The sequence below is a fragment of the Takifugu flavidus genome, chromosome 13, assembly GCF_003711565.1.
Source record: "Takifugu flavidus isolate HTHZ2018 chromosome 13, ASM371156v2, whole genome shotgun sequence".
NCBI lineage: Eukaryota > Metazoa > Chordata > Actinopteri > Tetraodontiformes > Tetraodontidae > Takifugu > Takifugu flavidus.
The window spans coordinates 3,757,462-3,777,639 of NC_079532.1; the positions used below are offsets into that span (position 1 = coordinate 3,757,462).

A 20,178-nucleotide genomic window follows, 5' to 3' on the forward strand; every position below is an offset into this window, starting at 1 on the left:
AGTGGATAAGTTCACATACCAACATCCTCTTTTCAAAACTACAATGCCGGCTCTTTCTCAGCCACCCAAAATTCATTCCCCACAGACGCCGCTTTCTGCTTTACTGTATGCTGTTTTTATTCCCTCTCATGCTTTACTTCTGCTTCTACACTTCTTTTTTTAATTAGCATCTGATTAAATTCGAGGACAAGATGTACAAAGTTTCCATTTAATTAAGTAATCAAAACAAGAAAGGGATACTTTAAAACTCACTAATGCACAGGTCTCAAAGGAAATGAGGTGTAATACCCCCGTGGGTGTTATTCTATTGGCTGTGGAATTAAAACTACAAGATGAAAGTATTGTGTGTGCATGGGTTGAAAGGAAATTGATGCCAGTCGCAACCAATTGTGAAATCTGCATCCTTATTTTTTTTCTTTGCATAGAATCAATGATTTTAAATTCATAGCCCCTGAATCTGTGTTTGCTGCTGCTGCAGGAGCCAACGCCAAGCTTCGCTACCAAATTACATCTGGCAATAAAGGTGGGGTATTTGACATCGAGCCAGAGGTCGGGACAATTTTTGTTGCACAGCCACTGGACTACGAGCAGCAGAAGAGGTTCAAGCTGCTGGTCCTCGCCTCGGACGGGAAATGGGAGGACTACGCGGCCGTGGTGGTCACCGTGGTTAACAAGAATGACGAAGCGCCCGTGTTCTCCATGAATGAGTACTACGGATCAGTCACAGAGGAACTTGATGGGTCACCTGTGTTTGTACTGCAGGTAAATGCATCTGCACCATGTTGTATAATCCTGTCTTCTGTTGTTTGTATTCAATGAGTGTGTGTGTGTGGGGGAAGGGGGGGGGGGGGGGGGGAATCAATGTTAAAGCCAGCAGGGCTCAGGGTCCATATACAAGAAGCATGCCTGATGAGAGTTCATTAGTTTAATTTAGGTGGTTAGGAGAAGTGCTTGCACTTAAATGGTCTGTCTGGAAAATCCAACCACAAAGAGACCCCGTGTGATGGCCGAACACTGATAAGAGGAGGAGGTCATTTGAGTGGGTTAATGGAAGAATATCCTTTTTGTTAAGGAATTTTCTTGATTTCTGCAGGTTACGGCTACTGACCCGGACAAGGATGCAGACCAGGGGGCCATACGGTACTCTATTCACGGCCAGGGGGCGGAGTCACATTTTGTGATTAACGACATCACGGGGGAAATGTACGCCCAGCGCACGATGGACCGAGAAGAGCGTGCTGTGTGGCGCTTTGTTGTTATGGCGACAGACGAAGAGGGAGAAGGACTAACGGGCTTCACCGATGTCATCATTAACGTGTGGGACATCAATGATAATGCCCCCACTTTCACGTGTGCGCCTGATAACTGCCACAGCAGCGTAGCCGAAAACTCTGCCCCAGGGATGCTGGTTGTAGAGATGACGGCGGTAGACCTGGATGATGCAGCCGTAGGCCAGAACGCGATCCTCACCTACCGGATTACCGAGAATGCACACAACATACACAAAGAAGATCTTTTTACGATTGATTCCAGCACTGGCACGATATCTGTGGCAGCAGAGGGTTTGGACCGGGAGTTTGCCAACACACACCGTGTGGTAGTGGAGGCAAGCGATGGCGGGGGAATGACAGGCACAGCAACAGTCACTATAGCAGTAACCGACATCAACGATCACACACCAAAGTTCCTAGAGGACTGGTGTGGGGCTCGAGTGTCTGAGAACACGGAAAAAGATTCTTCAGTTCTGGAGTTGAGGGCTGTGGACCCTGACACTGGCACATATGGACAGCTGACATTCAGCGTGTTGGCGGGTGACTTGGAGCAGAGGTTCTACATAGTGAGCAACAGACAGGAGCAGACAGGCATTCTGAGGCTGAGAGAGAAGCTGGATTTTGAGAAACCGGCAGAGCAGGGCTTTAACCTGACTATTAAAGTGGAGGACTCGGACTTCTCCAGTGTCATCCACTGTACGATTCAGGTAGAGGATGAGAATGATAATGCTCCTGAGTTTGCTTCCAGCTCCCACCTGCTTTCCCCTTTACCCGAGGACACCCCTGTGGGAACGAGCATCATCCAGGTGGTGGCTACTGACACCGACTCTGGCCTGAATGGAGAAATTCTATACAGCATCCTCCCTCAGTCTGACCCACATGGACATTTCGCTGTGAGTCGCGCCGGTTTGGTCACAGTCGCCAGACCCCTGGACAGAGAGGCGGTGGCGGGCTATGAACTGGTTGTCGTGGCGACAGACCGGGGCATCCCCGCACTGACCGGGAGTGTCACGGTCCACTTGCTGCTGCTGGACATGAATGACAATGGACCAGAGCTGGAGTCAGCCTACGCTCCCCTGCTGTGGGAGAACAGCCCGGCTCCTCAAGTGGTCTGGCTCAACCGGAGCTCTACACTGCTCCACGTCGTGGACAGAGACTCCCCAGAAAACGGCCCACCTTTTTATCTGTCCCTGCCCCCGGTTTACTGTGTTGACTTCCACCTACAGGACCACGGCAATGGCTCCGCCACACTTACTGCCCTGAGGATGTTCGACAGGGAACGACAGAGCGAAGTCCATCTGCCCGTGATTATGATTGACAGCGGCAGTCCGCCAGTGACGGCCACAAACATGCTCATCATCACCATCGGTGATCAGAATGATAATGCCCATCAGGCAGGGGAAAAGGACGTGTATGTGCACAGCCGCAAGGGTGAGTCTGCCCCTTACACACACTCATACACTCCTTTATGACAAAAAAATTGACAGGAAACTTCTGAATGTTCTTAGTGTGGAATTTGATCCTACTGTGCTGTTTTCCTGGTAATACCATTATTTAATCCACCTTTAGAACCGTAGCAAAAACCTGCCTTGCAAACCCAACTAAATCTCTGAATGTAAAATCACACAATGATAAAGACCATGGTTTATTCCTATTAGCAGTATTATTATCTCCGGAGTAATCTTTTCAGCTATTCTTGTTTGTGCCTATTTATCCTCAATGGCAGTGCTGGCAATTGTGAAAAGCAAAGGTACAACGATTTATCCAGGCTGCCATTGTTTATCAAGATGCAGTAGCATTTCAGGTTGATAATAACATAATCCATATTGAGGTAGCAGTGCTTCTTTAAGCCTCGCGCTTTCTGAAGTGGAGGGTCGAGCGTATATTCATACCAGCAGTGAGCCTCCGTGGTTATGAGTAGTAAGTAGCACAGAATATAAAAATGCAGGATGAGGAGAAGAGGGGGACAAAAAGATAAGCTATGGCATCAGCAGATTGTGCTGTGACAAAATCAATGTGTGTGTGTGTGTGTGTGTGTGTGTGTGTGTGTGTGTGTGTGTGTGTGTGTGTGTGTGTGTGTGCTACAGGAAGGGTGGGAAATGCTGCACTGGGGAAGGTGTATGCTCCAGATCCTGATGACTGGGACAACAAGACTTACACTCTGGAGACAAGTGCCGCCAAGTAAGAGGTTTCTGTTTAATGCAAAAACCTTTTTTTTTTTGAATGTGCGGATCTTAAAATGTGCAGAGCAAGTACAAGCGCTGAGGCCAGGACTAGAGACTAGAAGAGTGCCAACGGCGTCGAATCTGAAAACTAAAAGCGGGTGTAGCCTCAGCACTGAGGCTGTCTGAGACATGGCGAAGATGCACAGCTCACATCTCAGCCGTCTTCACCTTCTAACATAATTGTCGTTCTCCACTTTTATCCAGCCAGACAACAACGATTATCAGCTTAAGTATAAATAAACATTCTTCAGCTGCCTCTGTGATGTTCCTGAATCAGCCCATACGCGTGTCTTCTACCTCCAACAACCTTGTGCATCTGTTTAATAGTCGCACCCTGATTTGCTGATACCAGCTGCTAATTTGTAATATTCACAGAATAAATTTCCACTGTTACCATGGGAGCCCCTAAACTGTATAGGAGCCATAGAATGTGCCCTTTTATTCTTCGTGTGGGCTGTTTGTTTTCCTTCACTTGATACTATAGCAGTCTAAGGTTTCGCCTTTGTCTTTGTACCATCTGCTGATTCTTTTTTTTTTTTTTTGCTTTGATGAAGAGCTCAGAAGCGAAAGAAGCCACTCGGCTTTCTCCTCGTTCTTGTCTTCTGCCACTTGAGCTGGTCTCTACCACATAACAGCTCTTCTGCCGACTGCAGGTACTTCAGCCTGAACCAGAGCTCAGGAGTGCTGACCATCCGGCAGAACACTCCGGCAGGCAGCTACTGGCTGAGGGTCGGCGTGTCTGACGGGGTGTGGCCGGATGTGATCTCGGGCGTCAGAGTTCACGTCAGGGATCTGGAAGAAAAGGCCATCCTGTCGTCTGCCTCACTGCGTTTGACAGGTAACTTCAGCGATAACAGACTCAGCCGATGACTCTTGACTTCAACATCTTTATCTGGGTGTTCTGACCTGACCTCCAAATAATATACAAGAAAAAGCAATATCAGATTTAACAGAGTTGAACTTATTTCACTGCGTCCATTTTCCCCTCACAATTCAAACAGCAGGGGTCATTGTTTCCAATTTGCCTTTGCCTTTTATTGGACCCAATATCACATTGTCAATGCAAAAATAGATTAGAATAGAAATAGAATAGATAGATTGATTATATTTTTTTTAATATCTGCTCGCATTTATTACATTTCCATTGAAAATGGTACTCCTTTATCTTTTACTTTAACCCCTGGAAGTTTGCATGTCAGGTGTATTATGCACGCATCTCTCGGAGTTATAAAGGTCAATTTTGGAAGTGTCAGGTAAAGTCCTTGACATTTAAAAAGCCAGTCAGAGGACAGAGTCAAATGTTTTTATAGATGCCTCTGACTCAAAGTCGTTATCATTTTTTTGAGATTAACGACGACTGCTCGCCTTCTCTGAATAATATCGGTAGGTGGAACCGCGAGTGTGATTGATCTCCTGCACTTTGAAATGTTACGTACAGGGCAGTTTTTCAACACACCTGCACTTTGAGCGGAGAATTAACGATTTCTTCACTCAACTTGTTCACCTTATGGACGATTCACTAAGCAAAATTGACCAGCAGTTAGAGATCTGAGGCTTCCTATATTGGCAGCAGAGCCTATAGCCGATTTTGATCAACTGTGTAGTTGCCACTGAAGAGACAGCAGTGCTTAATGCCTAAGCCGCACTCTCCTTGTCTCCCCAAGGCCTTACAGCGAGGGATTTTATCGACTCGCGCGTCGAGGGGAAGAGCCAGCTGGAGACGTTCTGGGACTTCTTGTCTGACACCTTGTCTGTCAGGACAGGGAGTGTCAACATTTTCAGCGTAGCAGACAGAGAGGAGAAAACGGTGGACGTGCACTTCTACGTGCTGGCTGATCATGGCTACCTGCGCCCAGAGAAGCTGCACGCCATCCTCGCTGCGCACAAAAAGAAGGTATGTACGTTTGTCTCATGGCGCCTGGTAGATAAAAATCAGCTCTTTATATTATTTTTCAAATGATACACTTGGGAGCTGGAGGGAACTAGATAACAGCTTTTTATCTGACCTTTTCTTTTCACAACAGCTTTCCGTCTGTTCACTCTGGCCCCGTCAACATGTTCCTCACCACCATAAATATCCCAATGCTATATTTCCTTTTTTCATTGCTTGTGATTCCTCTGTCATCCATATGATAAGTGGCTGAAGAAACATGTATGAATTCATGTCAACTGTTGACTGTATTTTCTCTGATCATCTCTGTTTTCCACCCCCCACCCCCCCTCTCTGTACTGTAGCTGCAGTCCCTGCTGCGCGTGAACGTGAGCCAGGTGGATGTAGACGAGTGCGTGCATGCAGACTGTAGGGCATCTGGTGGCTGCGTTACACAGTTGAGCATCAGTAACTCGCCCAGCCTGGTGGACTCAGGTGCGTTGTCCCTGGTCTCAGTAAAGGTGACGGCCATGGCCGTGTGTGGATGTGCTGCCAGGGACATGACCCACCGCCTCTGCGCATCCTACCCCAGTAACCCTTGCCTTAATGGGGGAACCTGCACGGACATCAAGAATGGGTACAGGTGAGTCTGCAGTTTATTAGCCTGGAGTTTGGGCAACTTTCAGAGAACACACAGAGTTTGAGTTGGAATCCCTTTCACCTGCAGCTTAACTTTTTTGGCTTCTCTTTGTTCTTTCAGCTGAATACGAAGCAGCTGGCTTTGTAGCAACAAACTGTACATCTTTTCAAAGTTGCTGAGGTTTCGTTCTTTGGATTTATAGTCTAGCTATTTTGGAAAATATTACAAAGTGCTGCAGAATGTCACCAACCATACCAGAATACAAAAAAGCCATTAATTTGATAAATAATTTGGGTCATTTTAACACCATTCGGCACAAAGCGCATACTTATGGTATGTCTCTGTGTGAGTCTGTGTTACTGAGGGAACAGCACATATTTAATTTCATGCACACACTAATGCCCAGATTAAATAAATATAGGGCAAAGAGATTAGTGCAACTCACCCCCCTCTGCGCTCACAAGTTCTCAAAATCTCATTTAATAGCATTTACTTCAACCAGTAAGTTCGTCATATGCATGGTCTGTTGAGAGAGGATATAAGCAAGTTGACTTTTATCTTTTTAAATTGTCTCCGCTGCAGTTGATCTGCTCACAACTGGGAAAAGGCCCCGCTCTGTGAGAGGAATATCTCTCCATATGTGCTGCATGTTCCTTCATGTGTGATACGAACAGCCATAAAGAATCCAATTTTTTGGTCCTATCCTCTGTTGAAGGAGCTTAACGGGCAACCTCTGACAGCCGCTGATCAGATATCGTCAGCCTCAAGTGAGAAAAACGTTGGCCCTTCTTTATTTGAATTGCCAATCTGCTCTGATGGGTCTGACGAACGTCCAGCGTTAGGTGTGTGCTTGTGTATGCAAGAGGCTTCACTTCTGCCTAAGCTGTCCCTTTCTGCTGTGTATAGATCAGTATTCCTGACATGTGTTGCTCCTCTGCAGAATAAACAGCGATGAGGAAAAACAGCCCCTAACAGCCTCAGTACACCCAGCTTTCCTCAGTCACTGCATGAAAATAGATGGCTTTGACATTATCAGCAAAGCCAGCTTGTCTCACACGCCTGCAGTGGTGGGGGCAGGATCAACTGGCCCCTTCCATTCTTACAATCACAGTGATGGAAGGGGCTGCTTTTCATCACCGCGTGTCTTGTATTATTTTGCGGGATTATCAATATTTTCCACCGCAGCGTCATTCAAGAAAAACATGCTTTCAGTCTCCTGCAGGTAGTGTTTATCTCAAAGTTCTAAAATACGGCGCGCACACTAAAAATGAAGGGCGTCCTCTGCAAATCGAAACCAGGAGAAAGAAGCAAATGACTGAATGGGAGAGGGGGAGAAATCATGTTCCTTCAAGAATGAGTGGTTGGATGGGTGCAAATTAGACAGAGAAAGTCTGGAAAATCAGCAATGTGATGCTTAGAAAAAAGAGAGAAATAGAATTTATTATGTCCTAACAAAAGGAGATGTGGTGTGGATTTGAGGGGGTTGGCTCCAGAGGGTCCGGCTGCCACAGAAAAGAACAGGCTGGAGAAATGCTATGGTCATTCCTAATTGGTTTCAATCTAAGTTGAATATTCAGGGCTGTGGCTAAGACAAACCATTCGTTGATAAAAATGATTTATTGTTTGGGAGGGTTGTTGGTTTTTTTGCTGTCTGCAGACAGCCAGAATATTAAAGTTGGACTCCTGCCCATGGGAATTACCAAGACTTTCACGTCCACCTCAGGAAAGTCGCTGTGCACACTCAGAGATTGGATGGTTTAAAGATTCTTGGGAGCCCAAAACACAACAGCGATTTTTTTCTTCCCCTCCAAATCAGTTTTCCCTCACTTCCCTTCTTTGTCTCTCATGGTGCTACAGGTGCCACTGCCCCCCACAGTTTGATGGGCCAGACTGTCAGCAGACTCGGCTTAGTTTCCTTGGCAACGGCTATGCTTGGCTTCCCCCCATAAGGCCGTGCTTTGATAGCCATCTTTCACTGGAGTTTATGACAGACGGAGATGACGGGCTGCTGCTGTATGCTGGTCCATTGGCGACTCTGCTGCCTGGGGATACGGAGGACTACATGGCCATAGGTAACTGTGCTTTTTAACACCTGTTTTTTGTCTCCGTGGGCCTTCACAAGTGCTGTGAGCTTCTTTTTTTAATGGAGCTATATACGATAATTCCTGAATATGCCCACTAAAGAAATGAGCACCTTTGATAATTATTGATAAGTTAGATTTGCAAGTAGTTATTATCATGTGAGCCGGTGGAAGGTTATCATTTCCAAAGCCTGAGCAACCAAGATTTAGGATGGTATATGATCGTCTTATCTCTCCTTCTCTGGTTCAGCTGAGTTTGGGACAGTGGGAACCAATTTCAGCAGGGAAGTCCTTCCCAGTCTTCCCCCAACTCCTCCAGGAGAACATCAATAAGTTCCAGAGCTAGATAGGAAAATGTTTTCCCACCAGCATGTCTTTGCCTACCTTTGGGTCCCCTCCCAGCTGGACATGCACTAATCACATCCCCAGGCAGACTTTACCCTATCTCTGAGCCCGGTCACCCCACAGAGAAAAATCATTTCATCCTCTTATATTTGCTGTCCTCTTCTTTCTCTTTCTCACTGCCCTCAGCTCAGGACTTCAGTTGAGGGTTTGAACACAGATTGAGCATTAAATTAAGAGCTTCACCTTCTGCTTCAGCTCACCTTCTTAACACAATAACCTCTCTTTGCGGCTCCCTCATTTTGGAACAATAATCCCGAGATATTCTCCAACCCTGAGCGGGTAATCCACCATTTCCCCCTCTAAGATGGCTTCAGACTCTCAGGTGCTGGTTTATTTCCCAGCTGTTCTGGAACTTAGCAGTAAACCCTCCCAGACTAGGGTACTTAGGTTCTTTCTACTGTGTGCACAGATATGTAAACCCCAGGTAAACTGGGATGGTTCATTTCCACAAAATGCAACTTTGAGCATTAATTAATTGGTGATCTGTAACCTTTGTTTTTGTGGCTCATAACTTCATAATTTTTTTAATTTATTTTATCAGTAAAGTTGACCTTATTGAAAAACAAAATTAAATGAAGGTGCCTGCAGCAGCACCTGGTTGCCAGAAATGGTCTCATCATTTCTGAATGAGGCCGTAGTTTACTGAGCACCGTAATTTGGGTGAGCAGGCCTTTCAGATAATATTTATTTCCTATTTCACAAGCATGTGTAATTATTTTCCCTGATTTTTTTCTGGAGTATTTCCAGGACCCAGCAATAAACCAGCTCTTATAATGCACCGTCATTCTCTTTTTTTCTGCAGACAGTGTGCTTGTCTTCATATGAAATGTTTTTTTCCCCTTATATCCCTCAGGTTGCTTCTTTCCAGCCAGCATGAAATAATAATATATGTCTTATGCACTTTGCTTCATATGACTTTTTCCAGTACATTGTACCCCTGTTTTTGCACATATTTGCCTGTGCATGCGGTTCAAATTTATTTCCGCAACAAATGAAAACATGTTATTTCTTTGGGTGTCTCAGGCAGAAACTCAAACTGTCACTTGGTCACCTATTAGGATTCGCAATCTAGGTCTATAAAACATAATGAAAATGAAGACTGCTGTTACCAAAGGAGGGAATTTCCCTACAATAACGCTTGTGCTTGACGTAGTTGTGCAGGCCTTGTTGTCATCCTGCTTCCTGTAGTAATATAGGCAGTAACAGACTGTGATAGTCCGTCAGCGAAGGACCCTTAATGAGTGTGTTTAACTGCTAACTGAGGTGATTGCATAATAATCCTTTGTTGCACTGTCCACGTCTTGCTCTGATGTGAAGAGAGCGCTTTGAATCTTTGTATTCATACGGGTAAGTGTGTCTAGAAGCCACACCAATTATTTTGCCTGCATTGCCAGTACCAGTGACAGAATATCGAGGAATTATTCTATGTATCTGAATTTAACCATTGCCATTTTGAAAATATGCCTCTCTTGATCTTTAGCGATGCAAAACATTATTCTCCTCTAAGTTTTAGGATTGCTGCTGATTCTCCCCTCCCGATCGATATGTTGGAAGCCTGTCAGTGATGCTAATTCGACGTATACCAACAGGCGGAGCTGCTCTCTGGAATAATAATTTAAGCAAGGGCTTTCCTCACATAAGCTGTGGTAACAGGGGCAACGTGATGTCCATTGGCAGCACTTTATCACATTAGCGGCATCTCCATGAAGGAGTACAGGTGTATCGATTTCCTGGTGTTTAAGACACTGTACGGCATCGCTCAGGCCTACCACCCTCTGTTCCACTCACATTCCTAAAGAATACATCAAGGTTTAGATGTTACAGTTCCTATTAGACAAACAGTGGATATTTGTCTCCTTCAGCTGTCCAGGAAATGTGATCATATCTCTTCAGTGTACATGAATCAATTGCGGTGACACATGAGCTGGCTCCTGTCTAAGCTTCTGGTGTGACCTCATATCCTCACATTCTGCTGATTACTTGGCATGGGTTCACCGGGTCAAGTGTCGACACACCGGGCTGTGATTGTCTGTGTTTCCCTCATGGATATCTGAGATGTAGGGAGAGCTCGGCCCAGTGGCGGTTCTGAACGGTTGCAGGTAAGAGAGCACACAAAAGTGAAAACAAAAGAATCTATCAAACCTTCCATACAAAGCAACTCAAAGAGTGGAGAAAGATGCAAATGAGGCATCGTTTGTAGGCCAAGGTGAGCTTAATCAGCTGTGACCCTCCCCCATCAGCCTTCCACCCATGTGTGTTGGCAGGAGCCCCCCCATACAGTGGGAGGAACTGTTCAATTTTTTCCTGCTTTTCACAGCTGAAGCACAATATTTTGCTGCACACAAAGATGCATAAACGTCATTGTTAATGTTCCAGTCTATCAGTGTGTTTATATGGTAGTAATCTGGTTTTTTTTAACATGAGTTACAAACAGTTATTATACAGAGAAAGTAGGGATTTTTCAACTCTTTTATATTGCAGAATGTTGTCAGCTTTGACTGCTTTGATGATGTTGTTTTTGTTTCATTTGTGCATTATTGATCACAAGTTGCTCTTCTGCTTTCTTTTTATTTTGTACAGTAATAATAAAAGAAAAAATATGAATGACTTACCACAGACACAGTAATGTCACAAAATCAGTCTTTTGTGCTACAAACCACTGCTTTTATCATAAAAATCTACCATTGATTACAGTAGATAACCGTTAAATACAATTAACCTGCAATATAATACACATGCTTTTACATCATATTGCCAATAGGGGGCGTAACACTCAGGGATGAACTGATGGAAAGGCTTTTCAAAGATAATGCCTGACCTGCAGGATCTGGCAGAAGTCTGTGTTCTGGCTGATTTTTATTTTTTATTTTTTTGCTAATTTGGTCTTGGGTTCGTTAGATCCATCGCAGAATCTGCAGTTTTTGCTTTGTTTACTTTGAATTTTGTTCCTTCATCAAACATAAACAGCTATTCCAGCAAGATTTTGCTAATCTCCTGCAAGATTTACAGGTTCCCACATCGCATTGCATTCAAATCTGCTGTAGCGGATCTGGCAGATTCCCCCTACGGCATGTTTTTTTAGTACCCGTGCCAAATTCACCAAAACATATGTAGCTTATTTTCTGACACACATGTGAGGGAACCAACGCGCCATGCGTGTGGGGTTTGTGCTGCCACCAGCCACATGCTGCCACATTTTATGCTTGATGTGGATGCATGAAATATGAAGACAGAGAACAGAGAATACTTGAAAGGAAACAACATTCTGTGGCACTGACGCTTCAAACATTTAAAAACAGCATCCTGCAAACCTGAAAGCTGCTGAACACAAACAAGAGGATCAAACTTCCCTTAAATCATCTGCACCACCCTCTGTCCGTCAATAGACACTACACGAGTTTTCAGGGCCGTACTTTTCTTCCATTGGCATGTATGTCTACCCACCAAGTGTCAGTGAAAGAAGAAGTGCTGTTTTCAGACGCCATGAGCAGAAGAGAGTAATACCCCTGGTTTCCATTAGATTGATTTGGCGTCGATTATCTGGCAAAAAAAGAAACATAATCTGGCATTTCTTCTTTGTCTTTTCTTTAGAACTAATCGGTGGGACACCCAGTCTGAAAATTAATCACGGCTCTGGGACCCTGGTCCTCCGGTTAAACAACAACAACATCGGGGTGGCTGATCGACGTTGGCACCGCCTGGATGTGAGGAGCAACAGCAAAGTAAGATGACTTCTATTGCACACACATTCATAAAGAATACAAAAGATTAACCTTCTCTCGCTCTCTGGTTCAAAGGAAGTGCGCTTCACTCTGGATCGATGTTCCAGTGCGATTATTATGGAGACCGAAGGTGTGGACTCATGGGTAATGACAGAGGACCGCTCTTCATGTGAAATCAGAGGGGTCACACCCAAAAGGGACAAGTAAGATCAATTATTAAATTAGTGATGTAACAAAATGTAGTAGCTTATTACAGGAAGCTTGTTTACTGAGTGTGAAATGTGAGCATAACCCACCTACGGCAGCATCAAATTTAAACAGTTATTTAGAGAGAGCAAGAAGAGGCACGTGGGTGTGTCTAATGAGCTAATGTTAGTGCTTCAATAAACATATTAAGTGTCTTTATTGTGCTGGTATTTTGGTGTTTGAGTCCTGCAGCTCAAGCCTGCTTTAAAAGCAATATAGGCTCTGTCAAGCATTGTCTGGACACTCCTGGAATATGGAATGAACTTTCCGCCCTTGCGTTTTCACCTTGTGCCACACGTGCGAGTCTCCTGCAGCTTTAAAGGCATGTATGGCTGCCATGCTGCCTGTGGTACTAATGGTAGTGGTACTGTGGTACTGCCTGTGGTACTAATTAGGGGACAGTCCAATTCTGTCCCACTGTCTGATTAGATTGAACATTCCGCTGGTGAAGGTTTTTGTTTTTTTCCTACTGCTGGTACAGCGTTGTCCAAAGTGCTCCAGGCACTCTAAATTTTTTATACAAACGGTGTGTTTTCTCGCCCCAACCCGCCAGGACAGAACAAGCAGCAGCTAATGATTATTTGGCGTTCTGTTTTTTTGCGTTCCTAACGGCTAAACCAGCTTTCCCCGTTCTTATTTTAGGAAGACAGCTGTTCAAACTGAAGAAATATAGACTCTCGTGGTATAAAGAATTAGATATTAGAGAGAATTTAAACCTCAGATAGAAAGAATTTATAGGTTTATAATGAATTTGTATTCTCTCGCATTTGTACCGGTAAACAATCTCTGTTCCTTTGGTGAACATTATCTCAGTTGTTGCTAAAGTTTGAACAGACTCAGCTGAATGTTTAATGATTTCAACTATTTTAGGCTCAATTAGCTCATTATACTACAACGGTTTTTTCCACTGTGAGGAAAATATGAATAATCTTGATACAAAATTCCATCTATTCTTGCTGAAAATGACTGTGCTTAGCTGGGTATACTTTGCCTGAGCGGAGTGCGTTTCTTTCCCCTGCTGAGTGCCCCTAAGCTTGTTGTTTTGTTGTGTAATTAGGCTATGAGTTTCCAGCGAATAGCAATGTGAGCGAAGGCGTCATTGTTATCTATTTAAACGCTCACCAGGTATTTTAATAGATTTCGTTGTGAATACAGTATTGGAATTTGAGGTGATTTGGTACTTCATTAGAAAAGGGAATATGTTGTGGAAATCACTCTTATTGTGTGAGCAGCTTAGAAAATAACTACTGACGTTTGCTGTTGTTTGCTGCTGAGAAAATGTGTGTGTGTGTGTGGTGTGTGTGTGTGTGTGTGTGTGTGTGTGTGTGTGTGTGTGTGTGTGTGTGTGTGTGAGTGAGTGAGTGTAGGTGGGGGGGGGGGTGAAGTTTCTCCCCTCTTTCATGAAGATCACATGAACTGAGTGTCAGACTTGTGTTCATTTTCTGGCATTTTTTGCTTGTGTACTGAGGGTTGCTTTTTGCTTCCAGGTATCTGAATGGAAGCCATGTTTTACAACTTGGGGGGGTCAATGAAAATATATCGTATGAATACCCCCAGCTGCAGTTCAAACACTTCACTGGCTGCATCAGGAACCTGCTTGTGGACAGCAAGGTATGTGGAGATGTTGAGTTTATCATTGTCATGAGGATTGCATTAATATATACAGTATATATATATATGTGTGTTGTGTGTGTGTGTGTGTGTGTGTGTGTGTGTGTGTGTGTGTGTGTGTGTGTGTGTTTCTCCCCTTTTAGTATAATGTATCATATGTTGTGGGCATGTGAATAAGCCATTCAATGAGAGTGAAAATCTAAGCCCAAGGCTACTCTGTTGAAAGCCTGAAGAATGCTAATGTCTCTTATTCCACTGATTTCTCCCACATTGTGTCTCTCTAATATAAAAGACAGCATGGATGTATTTTGTTTGGTATGTCTTTTATTTTCTATTTAACTCATTTTTACAGAAAATTGGCAACCACAGCTGTGATGAAAATGACCAGTGATCAAGGCAGCTTCTGCATTCTTCATTGAAATGTCACAAAATAAAGAAATGTTTCTCTCAGGATTTTTTTTTTCTTCTAAAAGCCGGACAAAACACAATAGAGCCTTAAAAAATACAGGAGGGGTGACTGTGCCTGCCCTTTTGTAACGGGGGTAAAATACCTGGTATTACAGGGGTAAAACTGCAGTTGCTGAGGAAGAAGAAGTAGCACAGACATAGTAATTACTGTGCTTTGTGCCTCATGTGACATTTGAATATACAAAACAGAATCACAGGGTTAGACTACCCCCCCATCCCCCCAAGGTGCAATCATTTTCACCTTTACTGGAGTGAGTGACAGCAAGAAGTCATTGTACCTCCTTTTAAGTGTTGTCCTCTCTGTTCTCTTTTGCTCAGCTCTATGACCTTGGTTCCCCTGCTGAAGCCTCCAACACTGCACCAGGCTGCACCCTTATTGATGACCACTGCACCAATGGGGAGCCGCGCCCTCCCTGTGGATTGAGGGGGCACTGTCACAGCCAGTGGGGCTCCTACAGCTGCCTGTGTCAACCAGGATTTACAGGACCTCAGTGCGATCGAGGTATTCATTAAAAATAGCCTTTACCTTAGCTTGCATTGGTTTCTTACATCACATCGTTGCGTAATTTCACATTCAAAGATGTCCTTACGGGCAACATTCAGCGCGGTACATACAAAACCTCCCCTTGCACAAAGGGCTCGGTTGAAACGGCCTCGCTGTCAAATCCTCGTACGCTTCCCACATGACAGCTTAATTAATTGAACACCCGTTCCCTGTCTTTGATTGACAAGCGGCCCCAGAGTTCTCCTTTGATGGCCGCAGTCACATCCAGTTCCAGCTCTTATGGTCGCTGCCTGCACGACAGACGAGGGTGCAGGTGGGAGTGCGGACACGTGCCCCCGCTGGAGTGATCCTCAGCCTCCTCTCTCAGGAGCAAAACGAATATCTGCGTTTGGAGGTGAGTCACGCCTGCTGGTCACTTCTCTCCAGCCTTGATAGCTTTGATTGTCTTGTTTGTGAGCCTGCAAGTTGTTGACTGGGGCCAAACAATGAGCACTGCGGATGCTTGTCAGGCCAAGATTGACTAATTTTCGGCTTGGAGACACGTGGGCGGTTCCAGAGGGGCCGGTGATTGGCATATGTATGTTCCTGAGATGGATTTTCAATAAGGCTGCAGAAAGCTGTTATTTAATAAAATTAGACACCCTTTTTCCAAGGATATGTCTGTCTGCAATTAATGTTTCCAGCTCAATTCAGTGTGTCAGGAAAGCAGCTTAGTGCAGTGTAATTCGAGGGCAGGGTGTTCTTAAGTGAAGGTTAGATCTCCCACTCTGTGCTTGAAGGTTTTCACACATCTTATTTCCATTGGCAAGCTCAGAATAATGTCTGTATTCCTGCTGCTCACTTCCTGCTGAAGAGGTACTCACATGGCTCTTCTTCAAGGGTGAGCTCAGCTGCACTCTGACAAAACTCCACTACAACTTGAGGCTTCTGTCTGGCAGAGGACTGAATAGATCCATCTTAGGTGGATGTTGACAAAGTCTTTAGTCTCGTTTTACCGCGAGGCCATGGCCGCCACGGCTCTGTCCCCTTCAGGTAATGGAAGGGTGAACCCATCCCCCATTGTGACTTTTTTTTCTTTCTCTCGCTTTGTTTTGTCTTTGACAGCTTCATTAGAATCCGTGGTGTCATTTCTTGGTCTGTTTTGGGTCCCACACGGAGATAGTTGCCATCCTCAAGTGACAAGAGATAAAAAGGGAAAAAGGCTGCAGCCCTTGCTTTAGCCTTCACCGTGATTCCTCTCTTTAAAAACCCTTTCGAGAGCTGTTGTGAATAGTTTGAAATACCTGATGGCTGCCTTTGGCAGCATGCTCAAGCATTTTATGCTCAGCCGTCTCTGAGGTCTCCCAAACGCTTGAGCGTAAGCCTGGCGCTTCCGCAAACAACAAACGCTAATTTAAAGGGCCTTCTCTCCCTTCTCTTTCTTAAAGTTACATATGAAATAGAGTGCATGCTGAATTATTAACAGCGCCTCACACAAAGGTTACCAGTGCCTATGTGGGTATGAGCACCATCTATCCAAGCATGGTGTGTGTGAAGGAAACATCTGATGCAGTCTGGGAGGGTTTTTGATGAGAAGTGCAGTTTTGAGACTATACAGTAACTTCTTAATGCATTAAAATCTGTCAGTCTTTCTTTCTTTCTTTCTTTAATGCAGTGGAAAAATTGAGTCCTTTGTCAAGGGGAATGCTTAGCTTGTGTGTGTGTGTGCATGTGTGTGTGTGTGTGTGTGTGAGAGAGAGTATTTGACATTAGTTATCTCATGAGGCTTAAAGTCTATTCTGCTGTGGTTTGGGTTTGGGCTGAAGCCACATTGAATGTAAGTCAATGTATTGGCTTTGCACATCTATCTCTCCCTCTATTTCTCTCTCTCTCTCTCTCTTTGTCTCTCTGTCTCTCTCTGACAGTGTGTGTCTCTGTCTGTATTTGGTGTGGTGCCCATGCTGAGAGACCACTAGATAATGCATACTGGGCTGAATGTGTATGATCTGGCCCCATTGATACCAATTATCCTTTGGATGTATACATACTGTAGATATAGTGGCTGCTCATTGGTTGAGTCTATTGTGTTTGCTCCCAATAAATGCTGTGGACAATAGTTGTTTCTTGTACAACACATCATTGTCGCTATTTTCGTGGTAGCTAAGCTATGGCAGTTTCCGTCTGCCCCAATCCTTCACTTTATTTCTTTTCCAGGGGAGCTGGCCTACTTCTTAAAATGTCATTTGGCCAAAGATCTGATGTTTTTCCACCATATAGCACAATCTGAGTTTTTGCAAAGTTTGCTACATCATTAAATTTTATTCAAAGGCAGCTTTTCAAAAGCTTTGAAAGCCAGACGGGCTTACAACGATGAGGAACTTAATCAGACTGTTTGGATTTACTGTAGTATCGCCGAACTCTTTCATATGCACGTTTGAATGCTTCAAACACATTTATTTGCTTCACTTTGTTTGAATGCCTGCTTTTTGAAGCTGAAAAGCTCTCCTGTGCATTCTCAGGTGGTTCAGGGTCTGCTTGCTGTTTTCTACAACCTTGGAGATGGAGACTACAACTTGACCCTCCCGCACCAGCATCTCAGCGACGGCGACTGGCATGAGGTGGAGCTGGACCGGTACGGCAGAGAGTTCACTCTGCGGCTTGACGGTGGCGGGGGGAGGAGAGAGGTCATGGCATCCCGCGGACAGGGTCAGGAGATCATCATCGACCCCACCATGGTGATGCTGGGGAACTCTTTTCCCTCGGGACACAACCACAGCTTCCTCGGTAGGTACCCGCTAACCTCCATCTGTGGAATGAGACTCGGAAAAATACCCATGAACGCGGGGACGCGGTCTAAAAATCATGAATAATTGCTGTAAATAATCAAACGTGTTGATAAAGTTCAGCACGTTCGGTTATTTGCATAAAGACAAAGTGGACAAACAAGGGGACCTGTTCATAACAAGTGCTTCAATCCATCAGTTCCAAGCACGCGTAACTCAGTGGGACTTATCTGTATTTAAATGATGTGTCAGACCTCACGCTGCCCAGAGCTGCAAAGTATCCATAAGAGAGAGGGAAAAAAAACATGAAAAAGAAGCCCACGCTGACAGCATAGCCTCCGGGTGTTTGTGTGTTTTCATGCATGAGAATGTAGAAGTGCGTTGGTCAGGTGGCACGTCGGGGAATTACATTCAACGCGCGTCGTTGAAATGCTTTTCCAAGGTCGAGGTTCCTGGTAGTCATTTCACACCAGGCGCAAAGTTTGTGCGCCGGTGACACGGTTAGCATTTTTATCTAACATCCAACACAGACATCATTTCTGCGGGACCTGTTCCGAACGTGTGTGGCTGGGGCTCAATAAGCGTAGAGCGCAGCTGTTATCTGGCACATCTGTTCGCCTCAGCGATGAAATCAGCGCACATCTGGGCATAATACAGCATACTAAAGCACACACAAGCCTCAGCACAGCTGGATTATGTGCACTTGGGATCAGACACACCCCAAATGTGTGGCTTCAAACAGAAAGGTATTGAAACTATTTAAACCGAATAGAAGTAGATGGAAAGGCTCTAAATTAGCTGCCAACGTATTAGTGCATGAATCAGTCACAACCACGTCCTGTACGGTGAAGGAAGGTTTATTTTCTGCTCTAGTACCATACTCTGTAACTCCCTCTCCAGCTGTCAGGTGGGGCATCTTTAGAGAGTGTGTTTAGATATTTATTGGATAATGAAATATCCACATATATGATTTTCAAACTACAAAACACATAATCCTGTTTATGTGTCTGTGGAGTCAGACGGGAAGAAGAGTTATTTCTGTATTTTCCCCCCACAAATAATTGAATAGAGGGACTGATAAGAACATCTCACCGTGTGCTGGGAGTGCAGGGAGACACGGCTGAGCAGGACACCTCTGCTGCCAGTGGCAGTGTCGGACGCTCCTTGAATATAAAATGAAAATTTGCACATCGCACTTTCAAATTGAGTGTTAAATAGAGTGCTGTGTGTTTTGTTGCCTGCTTTAAGCTTCTGTCTCTATTTTCCACCCAGGCTGTATGAGAGATTTGAGGTTTAATGGCCACTCCGTCCCTCTGGGCCAGGAGCAGCCTTCAGACAGGCTGCAGGTGGTCACTTCGCAGGGAGTCTCCAGCGGCTGCTCTTCAGAGGCCTGCAGGAAGCAGCAGTGCTCCCCTCCGCTGGTCTGCGTTGACCTCTGGAGACACCACGAGTGCAGGTGATGTGAAAACACAGCGTGGGCATAACCACCTTCACGGAAAATATGTGACATATACCAAAACATCCAGGAAATGATGAAAATAGAGCCGTGTAGATGCACAATATCATTGACATTTTACCCAAACAAAGGAACACAGCCATCTGATAGAATTTTCCATGTGAATAATGGCTCCTGGACTGAGTCATGTTACAGTTACCATGGCTCTTCGAAATACTTGAGACTGCTTCCATTAAAACAAATCAAGACCTTAAATGTGTCTGTATTAACTGTACATCTCCAACCATCAGTGAATCATTACTAGCTTCAGTTGTACGGTGATGTCTGTACTGCTCTCACAGGAGCTCTACTGAACACCTTCTTATTCTCCCTCTCTTAGCTTCTACAGTTTCATATGAAAAACCAAGGCTACATGTTAAATGATATGGCAAATAATTAGAATGACCTGAATTTTTTGTTCAAGATTTTATTATGCAATGTGACACTTTTTGGTGGAGATTAAGTGTACTAAATCGTGCATTTGAATGTTATTCAGGTTTTACAACAGTGAACTCATACATCTAATTCAGTGTGGAGGAATATTTTAGATCCTGGAGTAAATATGTATACAGACACACTCTTCTTACCCTAACCCCCCTAAATCCATCTCAACTTTAAGTCTAAACCCTCAAACAGTCCTTTGAAATTGTGGAGTCCGGAAAGACGGCCCCACTTTGCAAACATTGCCCCACTTTGCTAGCAGAATGACGATTTCACTGCTAAATAAGCTGTAAATGTGAGGACACACACACACACACACACACTCCTCTACACTCCAAACGCATGCATCCAACCTGCCCAGTTACACCGTGTTTAATGGTGTGTCAGCCCCACAAAATTGTGCATGACCGCAGGGACAGTGGGAGTCTCTGCTGCT

At 44.6% G+C, this 20,178-nt stretch overlaps 1 protein-coding gene across 1 annotated transcript in view; it reads left to right on the top strand.

Annotated features, from left to right (window-relative positions):
* The window catches only part of LOC130536350 (neural-cadherin-like), a 71,759-nt gene that overhangs the window by 42,800 nt on the left and 8,781 nt on the right, over nucleotides 1-20,178 (top strand). The window contains exons 17-30 of the mRNA XM_057052221.1: nucleotides 479-762; nucleotides 1,094-2,702; nucleotides 3,359-3,452; nucleotides 4,150-4,334; nucleotides 5,161-5,390; nucleotides 5,732-6,009; nucleotides 7,864-8,078; nucleotides 12,084-12,214; nucleotides 12,290-12,417; nucleotides 13,948-14,071; nucleotides 14,858-15,041; nucleotides 15,272-15,438; nucleotides 17,543-17,807; nucleotides 19,079-19,262. Of these exons, the coding sequence (XP_056908201.1) occupies nucleotides 479-762; nucleotides 1,094-2,702; nucleotides 3,359-3,452; nucleotides 4,150-4,334; nucleotides 5,161-5,390; nucleotides 5,732-6,009; nucleotides 7,864-8,078; nucleotides 12,084-12,214; nucleotides 12,290-12,417; nucleotides 13,948-14,071; nucleotides 14,858-15,041; nucleotides 15,272-15,438; nucleotides 17,543-17,807; nucleotides 19,079-19,262 (4,078 nt within the window). The remainder of the gene's footprint in view (nucleotides 1-478; nucleotides 763-1,093; nucleotides 2,703-3,358; nucleotides 3,453-4,149; nucleotides 4,335-5,160; nucleotides 5,391-5,731; nucleotides 6,010-7,863; nucleotides 8,079-12,083; nucleotides 12,215-12,289; nucleotides 12,418-13,947; nucleotides 14,072-14,857; nucleotides 15,042-15,271; nucleotides 15,439-17,542; nucleotides 17,808-19,078; nucleotides 19,263-20,178) is intronic.